The 18,270-nt window shown below is 34.7% G+C and overlaps 2 protein-coding genes across 2 annotated transcripts in view; both read right to left on the bottom strand.

Moving 5' to 3' along the window:
- Positions 1-18,270, bottom strand: part of LOC134760014 (olfactory receptor 4N4C-like) — an 89,524-nt gene that overhangs the window by 43,846 nt on the left and 27,408 nt on the right.
- Positions 6,258-10,124, bottom strand: LOC134760106 (olfactory receptor 4Q3). Its single transcript, XM_063715788.1, has 2 exons — positions 10,036-10,124; positions 6,258-7,458 (listed from the first exon to the last, which is right to left on the bottom strand). Exons 1-2 carry the CDS (start codon positions 10,122-10,124, stop codon positions 6,495-6,497), a joined length of 1,053 nt encoding a protein of 350 aa, XP_063571858.1. The 3' UTR covers positions 6,258-6,494.

The following is an 18,270-nucleotide window of genomic DNA, read 5'->3' as shown; positions in this document are numbered from 1 at the left end:
GCAAGATACGCACACTAAAAGACTGAGATTTATATAATGATACTTCTTTTATTTACATGCCACATTTCCTCTTGTACAGCCTAAAAAGCAGTCTTGAGTTTGTTTTCTCTTTCTCTCTTTTCTTTCTCTCTCTCTCTCTCCCTCAGAAAGATAGTATTTTATGAGTTTACAACCACGCCATAGCTTCTAACCTTGGTATGCAAAGATTTCTACATTCCTGGCTGCCAAAGGGAAGAAACTCTCAGCAATCTTTATGCATCATCAAAACCCTGAGGGAAATCCTGGACAAGTGATTGAGTAAGCAGTTGGAGAATATGATTAGGCAGAGAAAATGCAAGTGTAGTCTCTACTAAATAACTCCTTGTAAAATCATGCTGAAAGCTGGCTGAAAACAAGACTTTTAATTACAGTATTGAAGGTGAAAAGTTGGTCAATAATTCCAGCAGAAGTAGCAGCATGTTCAGAGACATAGAAATATGAGGAAGCTGCACATGGTTCAGAGGTTCAAACAGTGGAACAGGACTGGGCAAAAATTGGAATTAGGATTGATAATTGATCTTGGAACAAGTTTTTCTACTAGAACAAGGCCTAAGGTGTAGAGTGGGGTTGTAGTATGAGAAATCTTGGTTATTGTCCTAGATTTTCTTATCACCATGCAGACCCTGTACCCCTACAGAATCTCATATGTGTACCAGAATCTGAGGATAGAACATGCAAACAAGAAAGTATAGGTTTAATGAAATAAGAGGGAGAGGCTGGTAGGGTTCGGATGTATATGCTAATCAACTCAACTGAGCCATTTTACTATGTAGACATATTTATTTCAAAATATCATGTTGTACATGACAAATATATATAAGTTTTACATGTCAAATAAATAAATAAGAAATCATGCACAGATGTGAACAGAGTGGGGGGGAGTAAATATTCACTTAAAGAGATAAAGACTAGAACTGCACTGTATTTATGTTATAGATTTCACCATTTCCTCTAAGTAATGGAAGCCCACCAGGTATTTTCAAGTATTTATTTACAGAATAATTACAAAGAGCTTTTTGGGAACATAAAGAACATAATGGCAATAAATTAAATAACTGCCATGAAAAAAATAGACAACTTGAGTAAGCCATTTCATTAAGGAAGAACTAATGAAATCTGAATTAAAGTTGCAAGGTAGTTAGTAATAATGCATCAATATTAGTTTATTTGTTTGACAAATGTACCATAGTAATATAACAATAAGGAAAATAGCATGAGGTATAATTATACTCTGCGATATTCAACATTTCTGTAAATCTATAACCATTCCAAATTTTAAAAATTATTAAATTTAAAAATGATTTTATAAAATCTTTGAAAGCATGTGATAAGCCAGAAATTTTGGGAGGGCCTATAAACATCAGCTTTATTCGCTCCCTTTCATTCTTTTTTTAATTTTGACTTTTATTTTAGATACAGAGGGTACATGTGCAGGTTTGCTACGTGGGTTTATTTCACCAAGGTAGTAAGTATAGTACCCAACAGGTAGTTTCCCAACCCATCCGCCCCACCCTTCCTCACACCTCTTGTAGTCCCCAGTGTCTATTCTTCCCATGTACATGTCCATGTGTGCTTAATGTTTAGCTCTCACTGGTAAGTGAGAACATGTAGTATTTGGATTTCTGTTCTTGCATTAATTTTCTTAGGATTATTGCCTGAAGCTTCATTCATGTTGCTGCAAAAGACATGACTTCATTATTTTTTTTTTTGGTTGCATAGTGTCTGATAGTATGATTCTGATAGTATGATTCTGATAGTATGGTTCTGTCTTTGCTGAATAGTGCTGAGAAGAACATACAAGTGTATGTGCCTTTTTGGTCCTTTTGGCATAATCTATTTGGAATAATCTATTATATATAAAAAATATATTTTATATATATATCTATTAATATATAATATAATATAATATATAATTTATAATATAATAATATATATAATATATTATATATATAATATATACTATATATTTTATTTATATATTTTATATATATATAAAATATATTAAATATATATATACAGTGAGAGAGAGAGAGAGAGAAAGAGGATTGCTGGATCAAATAGTAGCTTTGTTCTAAGTGATTTGAGAAGTCTCCAAAATTCTGCCCACAGGGGCTGAACTAATTTACATTCCCAACAACTCTGTACAAGCACTCCCTTTTTTCTACAGGCTCTCCAGCATCTGTTGTTTTTGGACTTTTTCATAGTAGCCACTCTGATTGGCATGAGATGGTATCTTATTGTGGTTTTGGTATGAATTTCTCTGATGATTAGTGATGATAAGCATTTTTTCATATGTTTGTTGGCTACTTGTATGTCTTTTTATTGAAAAGGATCTATTCATGTCCTTTTCCCATTATTAATAGGGCTGTTTGTTTTTTGTCTGTTGTATTATTTAAGTTCTATTTACATTTGGGATATTAGACCTTTGTCAGATGCATAGTTTGCAAATATTTTCTCCCATTCGGTAAGTTGTCTGTTTCCCCTCTTGATAGTTTCTTTTTCTGTACAGAGGCACTTTCGTTTACCTAGGTCCCACTTGTCAATTTTTGGTTTTGTTGCAATTTCTTTGGGGGACTTAGCTAATTTTTTTCCCAAGGCCAATGTCAAGAAAAGTATCTCCTAGATTTTGGTCTAGGATTTTCATAGTTTGTGGTCTTATATTTAAATCTTCAATCTATCCTGTTAATTTTCTTATATGCTGAAAAGCAAGGGTCTAGCTTCATATTCCTGCACTTTGCACCTCAAGGAATTAGAAAACAAAGGACAAACCAACTCCAGAGCTAGCAGAAGAAAAGAAATAACAAAAATTAGAGAACAACTGAATGAAATTGAGGTGCAAAAATCTATACAAAACGTCAATGAAACCAAGAGTTAATCTTTTGAAAAAATAAGATTGTTAGACTGCTAGTTAGATTAAAAAATAATAATAATAAAGAAGATCCAAATGAGTACAGTCAAAAAGGACAAAAATGACATTAAAACTGATCCCACAGAAATACAAAAGATCCTCAGAGAATACTATGAACAACTCTATGCACACAAATAGAAAATCTGGAAGAAACTGATAAATTCCTGGAACAACACAATCTCCTAAAATTGAATTAGAAAGAGATTGTAATCCTTAATAAGTCAATATCAAGCTCTGAAATTGAATCAGTAATTAAATTTAAAAAACTCTAATAACCAAAAAAAGCCCAGGACCAGAGGGATTCACAGTTGAATTGTAGCAGACATATAAAGAAGAAATGGTACCAATCCTACTGAAACTATTCCCAAAAAACTCGAAAAGGAAGGGCTCCTCCCTAACTCATTCTATGAAGCTAGCATCAGCCTAATACCAAAATCCAGCAGAGACAAAACAAAGAAAGAAAACATCAGGCCAATATCCTGATGAACATAGATGCAAAAATCCTCAACACAATACTAGCAAACCAAATTCAGCGGCACATCAATAAGTTAATTCACCACGATCAAGTAGGCTTTTTTCCTGGAAACAGAGACTTGAAAATGCAAAAGGGAATACAAAAAGCTCTTGCTTTTCTTAAAATAATGCTACCAATTCCAGCTATCAACTGGACATTTAAAATGATTTGCCAAGACTATACATTTTGCTATGAAAGAGAACATCAGAAAAAGGGGATGTTGCAGCCAGCTTATACTAAGAGAAAGCCTGGAGCTATGTCCTTGAAACATGCCTGCTAACCCCTAGCACCACTCAAATCTTTCTGTAACTCACACAGTACTCTTGGGCAGTTTCCTGCACTTCAGGATATTCAAAATATTATCTTCGGGATATCATACTGCTCTTCAGGGTACTCATCGTATGCAAAAAAACTCTGAAAATGTTGAGTAGAGTGAAGCTAAAGAGAAGAACATGATGTTCCAGGTATGCCATTCTCACCCTCACCCATACTATTTAGAAATCTCCCAAATGGCAGCCTAGTTCCTAGTCTGTGAGGAGTCCTTCTGTAGCAATATATACATATACACATACATACATATGGCTTCTTAAATATAAAGTCATTAACTCCCAACACAAAAATAAAAATACATCTTTTGTCCCTATATCAAGAAAGCTCTTACATGACCAGGGTTATTGCAATTTTCCAGTATATCCTAGTATTAGATGGAGTTTCAGACATTTTTTTCAAAGGTATATTTTTCAGCTAAGTAATCATAAAAGCCTCTCTGTGGCAATTCATTAGGAGATAAAGTGACAAAATATAAAAAACATTGTAAAAGTTTGTCATTATCTCATTATATAGTAAATATAATAAAGACATTTTCATAGCCATAAAATATTGCAAGGATCCTATGTCATAGATCGATAATCTTAAATATAAATGCTTAAGTTAACCTTTTTAGGGATCTTCCAGCTCTGAAGCTCCTATACAGATGTATCATAGAAATTAAATAATCTGGCCAGGTGTCATGGCTCATGCCTGTAATCCCAGCATTTTGAGAGGCTGAGGCAGGCAGATCACCTGAGGTCAGGAGTTCAAGACCCGCCTGGCCAACATGGAAAAACCCTGTCTTTACTAAAAATACAAAAATTAGCCAGGCATGGTGGCCAGCACCTGTAATCCCAGCTACATGGGAGGCTGAGGCAAGAGGATCACTTGAACCTGGGAGGCGGAGGTTGCAGTGAGCCAAGATCATGCCACTTCACTCCAGCCTGGGAGACAAGAGTGAGACTCTGTCTCAAAAAAAAAAAAGAAAGAAAGAAAGTAAGAAAGAAAGAAGAAAGAAAGAAAGAGAGAAAGAGAGAGAAAGAAAGAGAAAGAGAAAAAGAAAAGAAAGAAAGAGAGAAAGAAGGAGAAAGAAAGAAGAGAGAGAGAGAGAAAGAAGCAATCTGTATAATTGAGATAAATACTCTAAGAAAGAGAGAGAGAAAGAAAGAGAGAAAGTAAGAGAGAGAAAGAAGAAGATAAAAAGAAAGAAGACAGAGAGAGAGAAAGAAAGAAGCAATCTGTATAATTGACATAAATACCCTAAGAAAGAAAGAGAGAAAGAAAGAGAAAAAGAAATTAGATAGGAAGAAAGAGAGAGAGAGACAGACAGAAAGAAAGAAAGAAAGAAAGAAAGAAAGAAAGAAAGAAAGAAAGAAAAAGAAAGAAGGAAAGAAAGAAAGAAAGAAGCAATCTGTATAATTGGGATAAATACTCTTTCTGGGGAGAAATAAAATATTAACTTAATTATATAATTACTAGGTTTCTCTTTTTTTTTTCTTTGAGACCGAGTTTTGCTCTTGTTGCCCAGGCTGGAGTGCAGTGGTGTGATCTCAGCTCACTGCAACCTCTGCCTCCTGGGTTCAAGTGATTCTCCTGCCTCAGCCTTCCTGAGTAGCTGGGATTACAGACATGCACCACCACGCCCGGCTAATTTTCTATTTTCAGTAGAGATGGGGTTTCTCCATGTTGGTCAAGCTGGTCTCAAACTCCTGACTTCAGATGATCTGCCCACCCTGGCCTCCCAAAGTGCTGGGATTATAAATAGCTTTCTTGATTGATTGCATTTTTTCTACGTGGTCATGGGTAAGTCACTTAACTCTGAGTTCATTCTCAAAAATGAAGTTAGGTAAATTTATTCCTCAAAGCATGTTTGAGACTCAGAGGTAATAACTGAGTATCTCAAAAATGAGTGCTTTTAACCACAGTTCATTTCTTCCTCCATTCCTTTACAGGTTAAAACTCTTAAATATTAAGGTCAATTGAAGAGCCAGCTTATCTATTCACCCCCACTGTAACTCCACTCAAAGAAAAACTCAGTGTGAAACTGGATACCTCTTCTTGGGGAGCCTCTACAACAGAATACTAACAGCTTCCATCACCCCAGCACTCCTGGACTTCCTTTCTCTCACACATAAACTTTGTTAAGAGCATATGTTCGTTAGAGTGATGCCTGACTACATTTCTAAAACTTGGGACACTGTGGAACACAGTTCTGAGGTAAATACTACTACATAGGTAGTTACTGTTCTAAGGCTTTGTTATAACAGAACAAAGAAATTCACACTACTTCAGGAGAGGATCTGATGAGACATCAGAAGGAACTTCCTAACACTGGGAATCATTAAATGCTGGAGGAATGGAACACAAAGAGATATATCTTCTTTCATTTGAATAGATTAAAAAGTGGAAAAAATTGAATAAATTAAGAGTACTTAGAGACATAAAGATAGAAAAGTTGATCTTTCAATTAATGTTTGTTATCATTTGTGGCCAGTAAATTCTACTGAGTTCTTGAGTTCTCTTGATTATGGTCAAAAGGCATAGGTGGCTTTCTAGAGTGCCACCTATGCTTTTAAATTGTAATCAAGAGTGATCCATTATAATCTTTATGCTATCTTCTCTTTTATACCAAAGTCATCAAAATGGTTTTTACTCATGTACAAGATGAGTTAAGAGTCTTGCAAGAAAGAGTATGTTTTTCAAGTCACCTCTTCTGCTCATTCTTTAACAAGGCAATGGATTGCCACATGGTTTTATCCTCAGCTTCTTCATAGCTGTCTTCATATCAGTATTTCTGAGTGTGTAGATGAGGGGGTTCAACATAGGTGTAATCACTGTGTAAAACAAGGAGAATATCTTATCCACAGAGAAGCTGCAGAAAGGCCTCAGATAGATGAATACGCATGGCACGAAGATCAGGCTGACCACTGTCAGATGAGAAGCACAGGTAGAGAGGGCCTTGTTCTGGCCCTGGAAGAAGTGTGTTCTCAGGGTGATCAGGATGATAGCATAAGAGAATAGTAAGACCGAGAAGCAGACAAGAGACAGCAGACCACTGTTGGCTATCATCAGCACCTCTACCACATAGGTGTCCATGCAGGCCAGCTTGATGACCTGTGGGACATCACAGTAGAAGTTGTCCACTTCATTGGGGCCACAGAAAGGCAGCTGGATGACTAGTATGACCTGCATGATAGAGTGGATAAAACCCCCACACCAGCAGGCAAGAACCAACCAAAGGCATAGCTGGGGGTTCATGACTGTAAGGTAATGCAAAGGGTTACAGATGGCAACATACCTGTCATAGGCCATGACTGTCAGCAGAAACATCTCACTGGCTCCTAGAAAGTGGAGGAAGTAGATCTGGGCCAGGCATCCTGAAAAAGAGATGCTCTTGCCCTGCTGTAGGAAATCCTCTAACATCTTTGGCACAGTAACACAGCTCAGGCTTAGGTCAATGAAAGAGAGATGACCTAAAAAATAATACACAGGAGGTTGGAGCAGGTGAGCATGGGCTTGCACTGTTACCACTATCAAGAGGTTTCCCAGGACGATAGCAATGTAAAAAAACAAAAATAGTAAGAAGAGAAATAGCTGCAGCTCCCAAGAAGATGATAGGCCCAGAAGAACAAATTCTGTCACGTTAGAATCTTGTTCTTTTTTTATCAAGCCAAGAATATCAAGTGACCTAGAGAAAGAAGAATTAAATCAGAACAAGGGAGATTTAAGGTAGATATATATATTTACACTATATATATATATAGTATATAATATATAAATTACATAAAAATTATTTTAGCAAGTTCTATGAGGTAGTATAGGCAGTACACTCATATTGATAGAATGAGGAATTTTGTTCATTTCTACCAACTCTTTATTCCTGTAGTACTTTTAAATTGCATTCACAATAAACTAGAAAGAAACACAATGACCTGGACATGAGGTGATAAGTGCTAATCTTTCCATTTCTTTTAATAGACAGAATAATGTCCTCTAAGGACAAAAGTTCTGGAATGGAGTATCTAGATCGAGTGCCTAGCTCCACCATTATCAATGGAGTACTCTCAGGCAAGGAAATAAACCTCTCTGAATTTTATTCTTTGGTTATTCAATTTAATGCAGAGTTAATGATATCTCCCAAGATTGTTTTGAGAATCAAATGTAATGCCTATGTGCACCATAAAAAAAAACTAGGTCTCTCAAGATGAGGAAATATCTTACTCATCTTTGTATCCACAACACAATACTTACTGCATAGCAGAAGCTCAATAATTTATCAAATCGAAGGAAGAATGTTTTGTAAACAACAAATTGCTATGTTGTACAAAGGTTAGTAGTTACTATCAATAAATACATTAGGAAACAAATCATTTAGGAAGGATTGAAAAAGAGCTCATATTTTTTGTCTTTACTATCCCAGGTCACAGAAATTGGGAAGTTTGTAAAAATGAGGTAAGAAGAAATAGTCTCAATCTTTAAGATTTAGCATCAGACTCGGGATGAGTAGGTCAATGATTAAAAGACACTAATCCCCAAGAGAAGACACCAAGAGCCATGACCCATATCATGGAGGCATGCACAAAAGCCCACCATCACCCTTTTACAGGACAGAGTAATAAGAGAAACCAGAGTTGTGTTGCTTCTGGACTTTTCAACAACCATAGATACTTAAGAAAATAAAAGATTTGCTAAGATATTGTTAGATCTATTTTCCCCTGCTCTACACTCATATTCATCCCCAACGTTTGGTGACAGTACCTTGGATTACAAACAGAAAATCAGAGAACATTGATACATTTCTTCCATTGAAGTAGTTAAAAATTAGTAGATGCCTCTCTGTCTAGAATATTTTTTTATCTAGAACCAGCTATAGACAAAATATGAAATAAAACAAGATTTTATTTTGTGTCCCAAGCTTTGTAATCCATGTTGCACTTGGTTCTATCAAGTCATTCAGAGAATGTCATCCAATAAAATCCTTCATACTAGGTATCAGGTATTTACACAGACAATGCAGGAAAGTACTTAAATTCTAAAAATGAAAACCTCTAATGACAAGAAAACTTTCTCTAGGATATTATTCCAAAATAAGCCAGTGAGAGAGAGATTTGGGGCTCAAGCCACCTTTGGATGCCTCTGTCACACCATGTTTGTGACCATCCTCTTCATCTGCCTATATAGCCAAGGGCACAGGTGCATCTAAATCTATAATCTCATAACTGATAGAAGGAATCACCTCACTTTCTAGAATCAATTGGAAAATAAAACAAAGCAAGAAATACAAGTTAGGGAACGATTTGCTGTTATATGTACAGCCCTACTTGAGCTCTGCTAAATTGAAAATTCTCTAATCTTTTTTGGATGCACCAAAGATTGTAAATTTCCATAAGGAAACATCATTTTGATGTTCTTTTCAGTTATCTAAAATGTATAATTAACAGGGGTCAAGTCTCATTAAAATTATGGATCTAATTTTTAAAATAATCTTGGGGAAACTGGAAACTGAGAAAGAGAAACCAAATTTTTTTTTTAATTAAAAAAGGTTTCTAGAAACCAGAAAACAATGAGAACACATAACCCTACACACTTTTATAATTTAGTCTCAGAATATGGCTGAGAAACAATGTGATTATTTCCTAACCTGAAGGCATAGTATACCAAGGGTGTATGGTACACTTGTTTTCTCCACCCAACATATGCTGAGAAAGAAAAGATTATATTAAAACAGACAACATTAAAATTAAATAAATCAGAAGGATAGATTAAATAAGAGAAGAATATGTAAAATATGTTATAACCCAAATTACTACAAACAATTTGTAAGCCTGAGTTTATGGCCTACTTGCTTAAAGTAAGATTTAATATTAGGAAATTTCAGTACTATAAATATTCTGGACAGTTCCTAGGTGATTACTCTGATAAAATGTTGATTAATAATGATATAAAAATCTTTACAATTACATAAGATAAAAATAGGCAGCCCTGTATTTTAGTTATTTGAGTTTTAATCAAGGTAAGGGCTGGATTCTGGTTATTCTTGGATTTTTTTTAATCACAATAAATTTGCAATCTTCAGACAATATGAAACATAATACTAAACAATATAGAAAGCTCCCTTTTAGGTTTAATAACATTTCCACATTTGGCAGAGTCATCTCCCAGCTTCTGTGTTTCTGAAGTCTGATCACAGTAAGAAATTAAGCCTGTGACTGTTCTGTGAACAATGAAAAGAACAATACACCCATCAACGTGAAGGAATGTCTACATCCCAAAACTAACCCCAGTCACAACATAATTTCCCTTGCCAAAGCCCTGCAGAGCTTGGAAAGCCACATTCAAAAATATCAGCTCCATTATCCCATTAGCAGTAAGATCAGACCGTATCAAGCATTTCATGTTTCATATCCTAAAAATAACCTAAGAATTTGAAAAAGTCAATGAAAGTATTTTAAGTACACAAAATGAGCCAAAAAAATTGAGAATGCTTAATGCAAAATAACAGTCTTTATGGAACGGTCCTGCTTGGAGAGAAGAGGACAAACTAAAGCACCTTAAATAATCAAAAGCTACTTGTGTACAGCTGAGCAGCTGGTCTCTCTTCTTTCTAAACAAGGAACCAGAGATGTTTATGAGGAAAATATGAAGAAAAGGAGTAAAATTTTTCTCCTGGTACTTGTGCATGTGTGTGTTTTAAGCATAACAGTATACCATATTTTGCTATTATGTTTGTCTTGTATTTATTTTGGTCTGTGTGGAGCTAAATGCATTATTAGAGGAGGAAATTTGACTATCTCAACAATTGAAAATGATTGGCTAGCTGGAGTTTCAATTGCATATGAATTCCTTTTAAACACATTTGATGCATTTTTAAATTTCTCCTGAAAACCAAGAAGTGGACACACCATTAGTTGAAGATGGTACCTACAGTGGTATTCTCTATTGAGAAAGAAACAATCTTTCTGCTCTAAACTTGTTTGGCCTTGTTTGGAACATGGCATTCTATATTGTACCTGTGGAACATAAAGAGAATTTTAGTAAAAAGAAATTTTAATAATTAAAGAAATGGAAAACAGAATCTAGAAGGGACTATAGCAGAATTAGGTAGTCTTAAGACAACATTGCCATGAAACCCGTGCCTTCAGTTATGTGAATTTAGTTCTATCTTATCCAAATACTGCAACTATCTTCTAAGATGCCACTAGCCCTAGAATTCCTTGATGCTATAGGAATTTCACTGTTCTGTGAATGTTTCTAAGAGTAAATTTAAAACAACAAAACTCAAATGATCTCTTAAATTTAAAAATGATCAATGCCAGAGTATATAGAGAAAAAGAGTGAGGACAACAGTAAACATAAAAATAGCATCAGAGTCAAACAGAGGAGCAGGAAGGGGAGGGGAGATTTGAATAAACATATCTGAGAAAACTACGTCTTTGCTTGTCAGAAGCTATGTGGTTTCAAGGAAGGAAGATTTTATCCTGCCATTCATCCTACCAACCCTCTCTTCAGCCTCAGGCCAGCAAAATGGGCAATCCTCAGATGACCATCGCAGCTGCCCAGCACATGTCTTAACTGCTTCCTTATAAGCCAAGCCCTAGTTGAGGGCTGGCTGTATGAACTGGAAATATCTGCTATCCCTAGGACTCTAGCTGTATCTGAGGTTTTTATGGTTCTTACAACACTGCTTAGCTTAATGAGCCCTGGGATTCCCTAGGCTGCTGCTGTTTGAGTTGTATTAAATTTAGTTCTTGCTAGGAAGTTGACCTTGGGACCTGCAGGCTCTGAAGCAATTAGACCTGTTGCATAACAGAACCCACTTATTTTACTTACTTTGGATTGATTGATTTGTAATTTGTCATTGATTTGTTTGTATATGCCATCCATTTTCCATGCCTCAGTCTGTATCTGAAGAAGATTCTCACTGGTTTTTATCTCAACCATGCTCCTTGAAGTAGCAGAAGCTGAAGGATAAATACCAACCTAAGGTATTTATCTCTGGGATAATTCCAGGGATAGCTTGATATTTATCCTTTAAAGTAATATAGAGTCTTGACACAACACCTGATCTCTTAAAACCTCAAGCAGCTTACCTACTGGCATTTATTCATGGATCAGATCCAGAAAACACAGCTGTTGTCATTAGTAATTTAATTTTTTATAGACTGACTGTCAAAGTCTAATTTTTAAATATCATGAGACATAATTCTCAAATACATATTGAACACATCAAAAACTGTATTTAACTAATTAATGAGGGATAGCAGGATAACAAAGCCCATATTCAAAACCCGTATTCAAAAAAGCCCATATTCAAAAAAGAATACGACAAGTGTAATTTTACATAATTAGAGCAAAAAATGAACACTAAAATAAAATTGTTAAATTAGACGTAATCCAGTTAATGTCTCATGACACAGATTTACCTATGTAACAAACCTTCATGTGTACCTCTGAACTTAAAACTTAAAAAATATCAACATGACAAAAATATTAATATTCTTTCATACAGCTCTAAAAAGGAGCAATATGACCTTAATCTTTGGGGTTATCTTTTCTACCACACTAAAAAGATACAATTTAGCAGTTTTCTATAACATCTAGCTATATGTAATTATACAATGTCTGAGATTCCATAATTCGTATATAGTTAAGTTAAATAAAATCACATTTGCTAGAGTCAGATGACCCTTAGCTGGGCTTGCTAAACAGTGTTTTTTGTTTTGTTCTGTTATTTTTTATTTCTTTGGGTACATAGTATGTGTATCTATTTATAGAGTATGAGATATTTGGGTACAGGCATATAATACATAATAATCACATCGTGGTAAATGGGGTATTCATCCCCTCAAGCATTTATCCTTTGTGTTACAAACAATCCAATTATATTCTTTTGGTTATTTTAAAATGACAATTAAATCATTATTGACTATAATCACCCTTTTGTGCTATCAAATACTAGATATTATTTATTCTTTATATTTTTTGTACCCATAACTATCCCCATTTTTCCCCATCCCACACCTTCACCATCCGTCTCAGTTTTTGGTAACCATCATTGTACTTTTTATCTGCATGATTCAATTGTTTTAATTTTTAGTTCCGACAAATAAGTGAGAACATGGGAAGTTTGTCTATCTGTGCCTGGCTTATTTCACCTAACACAATAATCCCCATTTCCATCCATGTTGTTGCAAATGATCTCATTCTTTTTATGGCTGAATAGTACTCTATTGTATATGTATGTACCACATTTTCTTTCTTCATTCATCTATTGATGGAAACTTAGGTTGTTTCCAGATCTTGGCTATTGTGAACAAAGCTAAAACAAACATGAGAATGCAGATAACTCTTTGATATACTGTTATTTTTTCTTTTGGGTCTACATCTAGCAATGAGGTTGCAAGATCATAAAGTAGCTCTATATTTAATTTTTGGGGGAATTTCCAAACTGTTTTCCATAGTGGTTGTACTAATTCACATTCCCACTGACAGAGTATGAGAGTTCCCTTTTCTCCTCTTCCTCACCAGCATTTATTTTTGCCTGTCTTTGGATAAAAGCCATTTTAAATGGGGTGAGATGATATCTCATTGTAGCTTTGAGGTACATTTCTCTGATGATCAGTGGTGTTGAGCACCTTTTTATATATCTGTTTGCTATTTGTATTGTCTTTTGAGAAATCTCTATTCAGATCCTTTGCCCATTTTTAAATTAAATTATTAGGTTTCTTTCCTATAGAGTTGTTTCCTGGTTATTAATCCCTTGTCAGATGGGTAGTTTGCAAATATTTTCTCCCATTCTGTGGATTGAATATTCACATTGTTGATTGTTTTTCCTTGGATGTGCAGAAGCTTTTTAACTGGATGTGGTCCCACTTTTCCGTTTTTGCTTTGGTGGCCTGTGTTCATGGAGTATTGCTCAATAAATCTTTGCCCAGACCAATATCTAAGAGAGTTTCCCCCAATGTTTTCTTTTAGTAGTTTAATTTTTTGAGGTCTTAGATTTAAGCTTTTAATCCATTTTAATTTGATTTTTGTATATGCCAAGAGATAGGGGTCTTGTTTCATTCTTCTGTATATGGATATCCAGTTTTCCCAGCACCATTTATTGAAGAGACTGTTCTTTCCTCAATGTATGTTCTTGGCACTTTTGTAGAAAATAAGTTCACTGTTGATGTACAGATTTGCTTCTTGGTTCTCTATTCTGTTCCATTGACATGTGGGTCTGTTTTTTATGCCAGTATCATGCTGTTTTAGTTACCATAGCTCTATAGTGTAGTTTAAAGTCAGGTAATGTGATTCATCCAGTTTTGGTTTATTTGTTCAGGATAGCTCTGGGTATTCTAGGTCATTTGGGCTTCCATATCAATTTTACGATTGTTTTTTTCTATTTCTGTGAAGAATGGCATTGTTATTTTGATAGAGGTTGAATCTGTAGATTGCTTTTGGTAGTATAACATTTTAACAATGACTGTTTTGGAATATCTTTCCATTTCTATGTGTCTTCTTTAGATTCTTTCATCAATGTTTTACAATGTTTTATAGTTTTCATTGTAGAGATTTTCACTTTTTTGGTTAATACCTAGGTATTTAATTTTATTTGTAGCTATTGTAAATGGGATTACTTTCTTGACTTGTTTTTCAGACAGTTCACTGTTGACATATGGAAATGCTACTGACATTTATGTTGATTTTGTATCCTGCAACTTTACTAAATTTGTTTATCAGTTCTAATAGTGTTTTTGTGGAGTTTTTAGGTCTTTCCAAATATAAGATCACATCGTCTGCAAACAAGGATAATTTGACTTCTTCCTTTCTAATTTGGATGCCTTTCATTTCTTTCTCTTGTCTGACTGCTTTAGCTAGGACTTCTAGTACTATAGTAAATAAAGCGGTAAAAGTTGGCATTCTTCTTGTGCTCCAGATGTTAAAGGTTTTCAGTTTCTCTCCATTCAGCAAAATTCTATCTGTGGGTCTGTCATATATGGCTTTTATTATGTTGCAGTTTGTTCCTTCTATACCCAGTTTTTTAGAATTGTTATGATGAATGAATGTTGAACTTTATCAAGTTTTTCAGCATCAGTTGAAATGATCATATGGTTATTCTCCTTCATACTGTTGATTGTTTATCATATTGATTGATGTGCACATATTGAACCATTCTTGCATCCCTGTGATAAATCCTACTTTGTTTGTTGTCATTTGTTTATGGGAGCTAAACATTAAAACAATTGAACTCATGGAGATATAGAGTAGAAGGAAAGTTACCAGAAAGTGAGAAAGATAGTGGTTGGGGGGATGGGAGGACAGGTAAGGATGGTTAATGGGCACAAAAACTAGTTAGAAAGAATGAATAAAATCTAGTATTTAATAGCACAAGAGGGTGACTATTGTCAATCACAATTTAATTGTACATTTTAAAGTAACTAAAAGAATATAATTGAATTGTTTGTAACCCAAAGGATAAAAATGCTTGAGGGGAATGGATACCCCATTTACCATTATGTGATTATTATGCACTGCATGCCTGTATCTAAGTATCTCATGTACTCAATAAATTTATACACCTACCACGTACATACCAAAGTTTAAAATAAATAAAAAAAAAAGAAAGAAAAGGCCAGGCATGGTGGCTCACACCTGTAATCCCAGCACTTTGGGAGGCCGAGGCAGGTGGATCAACTGAAGTCAGGATTTCAAGACCAGCCTAGCCAACATGATGAAACCCCATCTCTACTAAAAATACAAAAAAAAAAAAAAATAGCTGGGCATGGTGGTGGGCATCTGTAATCCCAGCTACTCGGGAGGCTGAGGCAGAAGAATCACTTGGACCCAGGAGGCGGAGGTTGCAATGAGCCGAGATGGCACCATTGCACTCCAGCCTGAGCAACAAGAGCGAAACTCAAAAGAAAGAAAAGGAAGGAAGGAAGGAAGGAAGGAAGGAAGGAAGGGGAAGGGAAAGAGAGAGAGAGAAAAAGGAAGAAAGGAGGAAAGAAAGAATGAAAGAGAGAAACTACAAGGCAATAACTTCACCATAGATGCAAAAATTCTCAACAAAATACTAGCAAACTGAATCCAACAACACATTAAAAAAACAGTTCACCACAACCAAGTGGGTTTTATTCCAGGCATGCAAGGGTGATTCAGTATAAATGATCAAAAAGTTTGATACATTACAGCAATAGAATAAAAGACAAAAACTGTATGATCATTTCAATAGATGCAAAAAAAGCATCTGATAAAATTTATCATTGCTTCATGATAAAAATTAAACTACTTTAGGCATAGAAGGAGCATACCTCAACATAATAAAGGCCACATATCAGAAACTCACAGTGGAAATCATACTGACGTAGGAAAAACAAAGCCCTTCTTCTAAGAACTGAAAAAAGACAAGGATGCTCACTTTCACAACACCTATTTAATATAGTACTGGAAGTTTTGGCCAGAGAATCAGCAAGAGAAAGAAATAAAAGGCATTCGAATTGGAAAAGAAGTAGTCAAATTGTTTCTCATTGCAGATGACATGACCTTATATAGAGACAAACATAAAAACATTATCAAGACAACCTTAGAAGTGATAAATGAATACAGTAAGGTTGCAGAATACAAAATCAACATACAAAAATCAGTAGCACTTTTATGTGGTAATAATCAACTGTCTGAAAAGAATTCAAGACAACAATCTTATTCACAATAGCTCCAAAATAAATAAATATAATTCTTAGGAATCAATTTAACCAAGGATGTGAAAAATATCTACAATAAAGCCATAAAACATTTATGAAAAATTTTGAAGACAGAAATAAATGGAAAGATAATCCTGCATTCATGGATTCAAGTAATTAATACTGTTAAAAAGTTCACACTACCCAAAACAATCTATGGATTTATCAAAATACCAATGACATCCTTCACAGAAATAGAAACAACAATCCTAAAATTTGTATGGAACCTAAAAAAGACCTTGAATAGCCAAAGCAGTCTTGACCCAAAAGAACAAAGTTGGGGGCATCCTACTACCTGACCTCAAAGTATATGTAAAGCTATAGTAACCAAAACAGCATGATACTGGCATAAAAACAGATGCATAAACCAATGGAATAGAATACAGAGCCCAGAAATTAATCCACAGGTGATACACAGTCACCTAATATTTTGACAAAGCTGCCAAGAACACACAATGGGGAAAGAACAGTCTTTTCAATAAATGGTATTGAGAAAACTGGGTATCTATATGCAGAAGAATGAACTTATACCCTTATTTCATACCATATACAAAAAATCAACTAAAAATAGTTTAAACACTGAAACGTAAGACCTAAAGCTGCAAAACTACTAGAAGGGAAAACATAAGAGAAAAACTACACAACAGTGATGTAGGCAAAAGTTAAGGCAAGAAAAGCATAAATATACAAATGAGGTTACATCAAAATAAAAAGCTTCTGCTCAAAAGAAACAACAAAACCAAAAAATGACCTACAGAATGGGAGAGAATTTTTGCAAGCTATACATATGATAAGGGGTAAATATTCAAAATATATGAGGAACTCAAGCAACTCAATAGCAAAAAACACCATCACCACCAATAATTCAATTTAAAAGTCAGGCAAAAAAAACCTGACTAGACATTTTTTAAAATATGACATGCAAATGACCAAAAAGCCTATGAAAAAGTCCTCAGCATCACTGATCATCAGGTAAATGTAAATCAAAACCACAATGAGATAGTACCTCAGCCCAATCAGAATGTTCATGATCAAACAGACAAAAGATGGCAATAGTTGGTGAGAATGCAGAGAGAAGGGAACGTTTATACACTGTTGGTGGTAACGTAAATTAGTACAGTCATTATGAAAAACCATATGGAGGTTCCTCAAAAAATTAAAAATATATATAGTGTATGTTTAAGTATACAGTAGGCATTCAGTAAATATTTGTGGAATAACTAAATGCCAATTAAATTTCTTGTGCTCTACATAAAATTCAACTCAAATATCTCTAATAACTCTGCAGATACAAATATTTGATGACCAGAGAATGATTTCTTTTTCTTCAAAATAGATATAGGGAGTATTATGGTAAAGCTTACCACTGTAGCTATAATGACAATCCCTTTTACTACTTAATTATTCCTCAGGAAGCTTTGACAATACATGGACATGAAAGAAAAAAGAAAAGATCTGCTTCTACATTTTCACTATTCTTTAGGGCATAGTAAGAACTGGCTTTTGACTGTGAAAATTCAAAATGATATCCTCTTTTAAACAAACACTATCAAAATATCACAAGAGAGACAGAACGCCAAGTCCCAAAAGGCTATGATGCAAGTAAATAGATATATAACACACTCACTTGAGCTTGCATTTTGACCATTAATATATCCTTTGAAGGTGGGGAAAATCTTTTAGGGTTTACTTTTTGCAACCCATGAGAGATTACAAACAGGATCATGCAATTTCTTGGAAGTTCTTCACATGTCTTTGGCTCTGTGGAATAATAT

This window comes from Pongo abelii, chromosome 15 (genome assembly GCF_028885655.2).
Source record: "Pongo abelii isolate AG06213 chromosome 15, NHGRI_mPonAbe1-v2.0_pri, whole genome shotgun sequence".
In the NCBI taxonomy this organism is placed as follows: Eukaryota; Metazoa; Chordata; class Mammalia; order Primates; family Hominidae; genus Pongo; species Pongo abelii.
The sequence above is the reverse complement of the archived record's forward strand: the minus strand, read 5'-3'. Positions and strand labels throughout refer to the sequence as shown.

What these genes read in the sequence shown, in the direction of transcription:
- LOC134760106 (XM_063715788.1), bottom strand. Translation starts at nt 10,124, where the DNA reads ATGGAGCTGATATTTTTGAATGTGGCTTTCCAAGCTCTGCAGGGCTTT. An exon ending in ACTGGGGTTAGTTTTGGGAT is followed by an intron (nt 7,459 to 10,035) that starts GTAGACATTCCT and finishes TTCTTTCTCTAG; the next exon opens with GTCACTTGATATTCTTGGCT.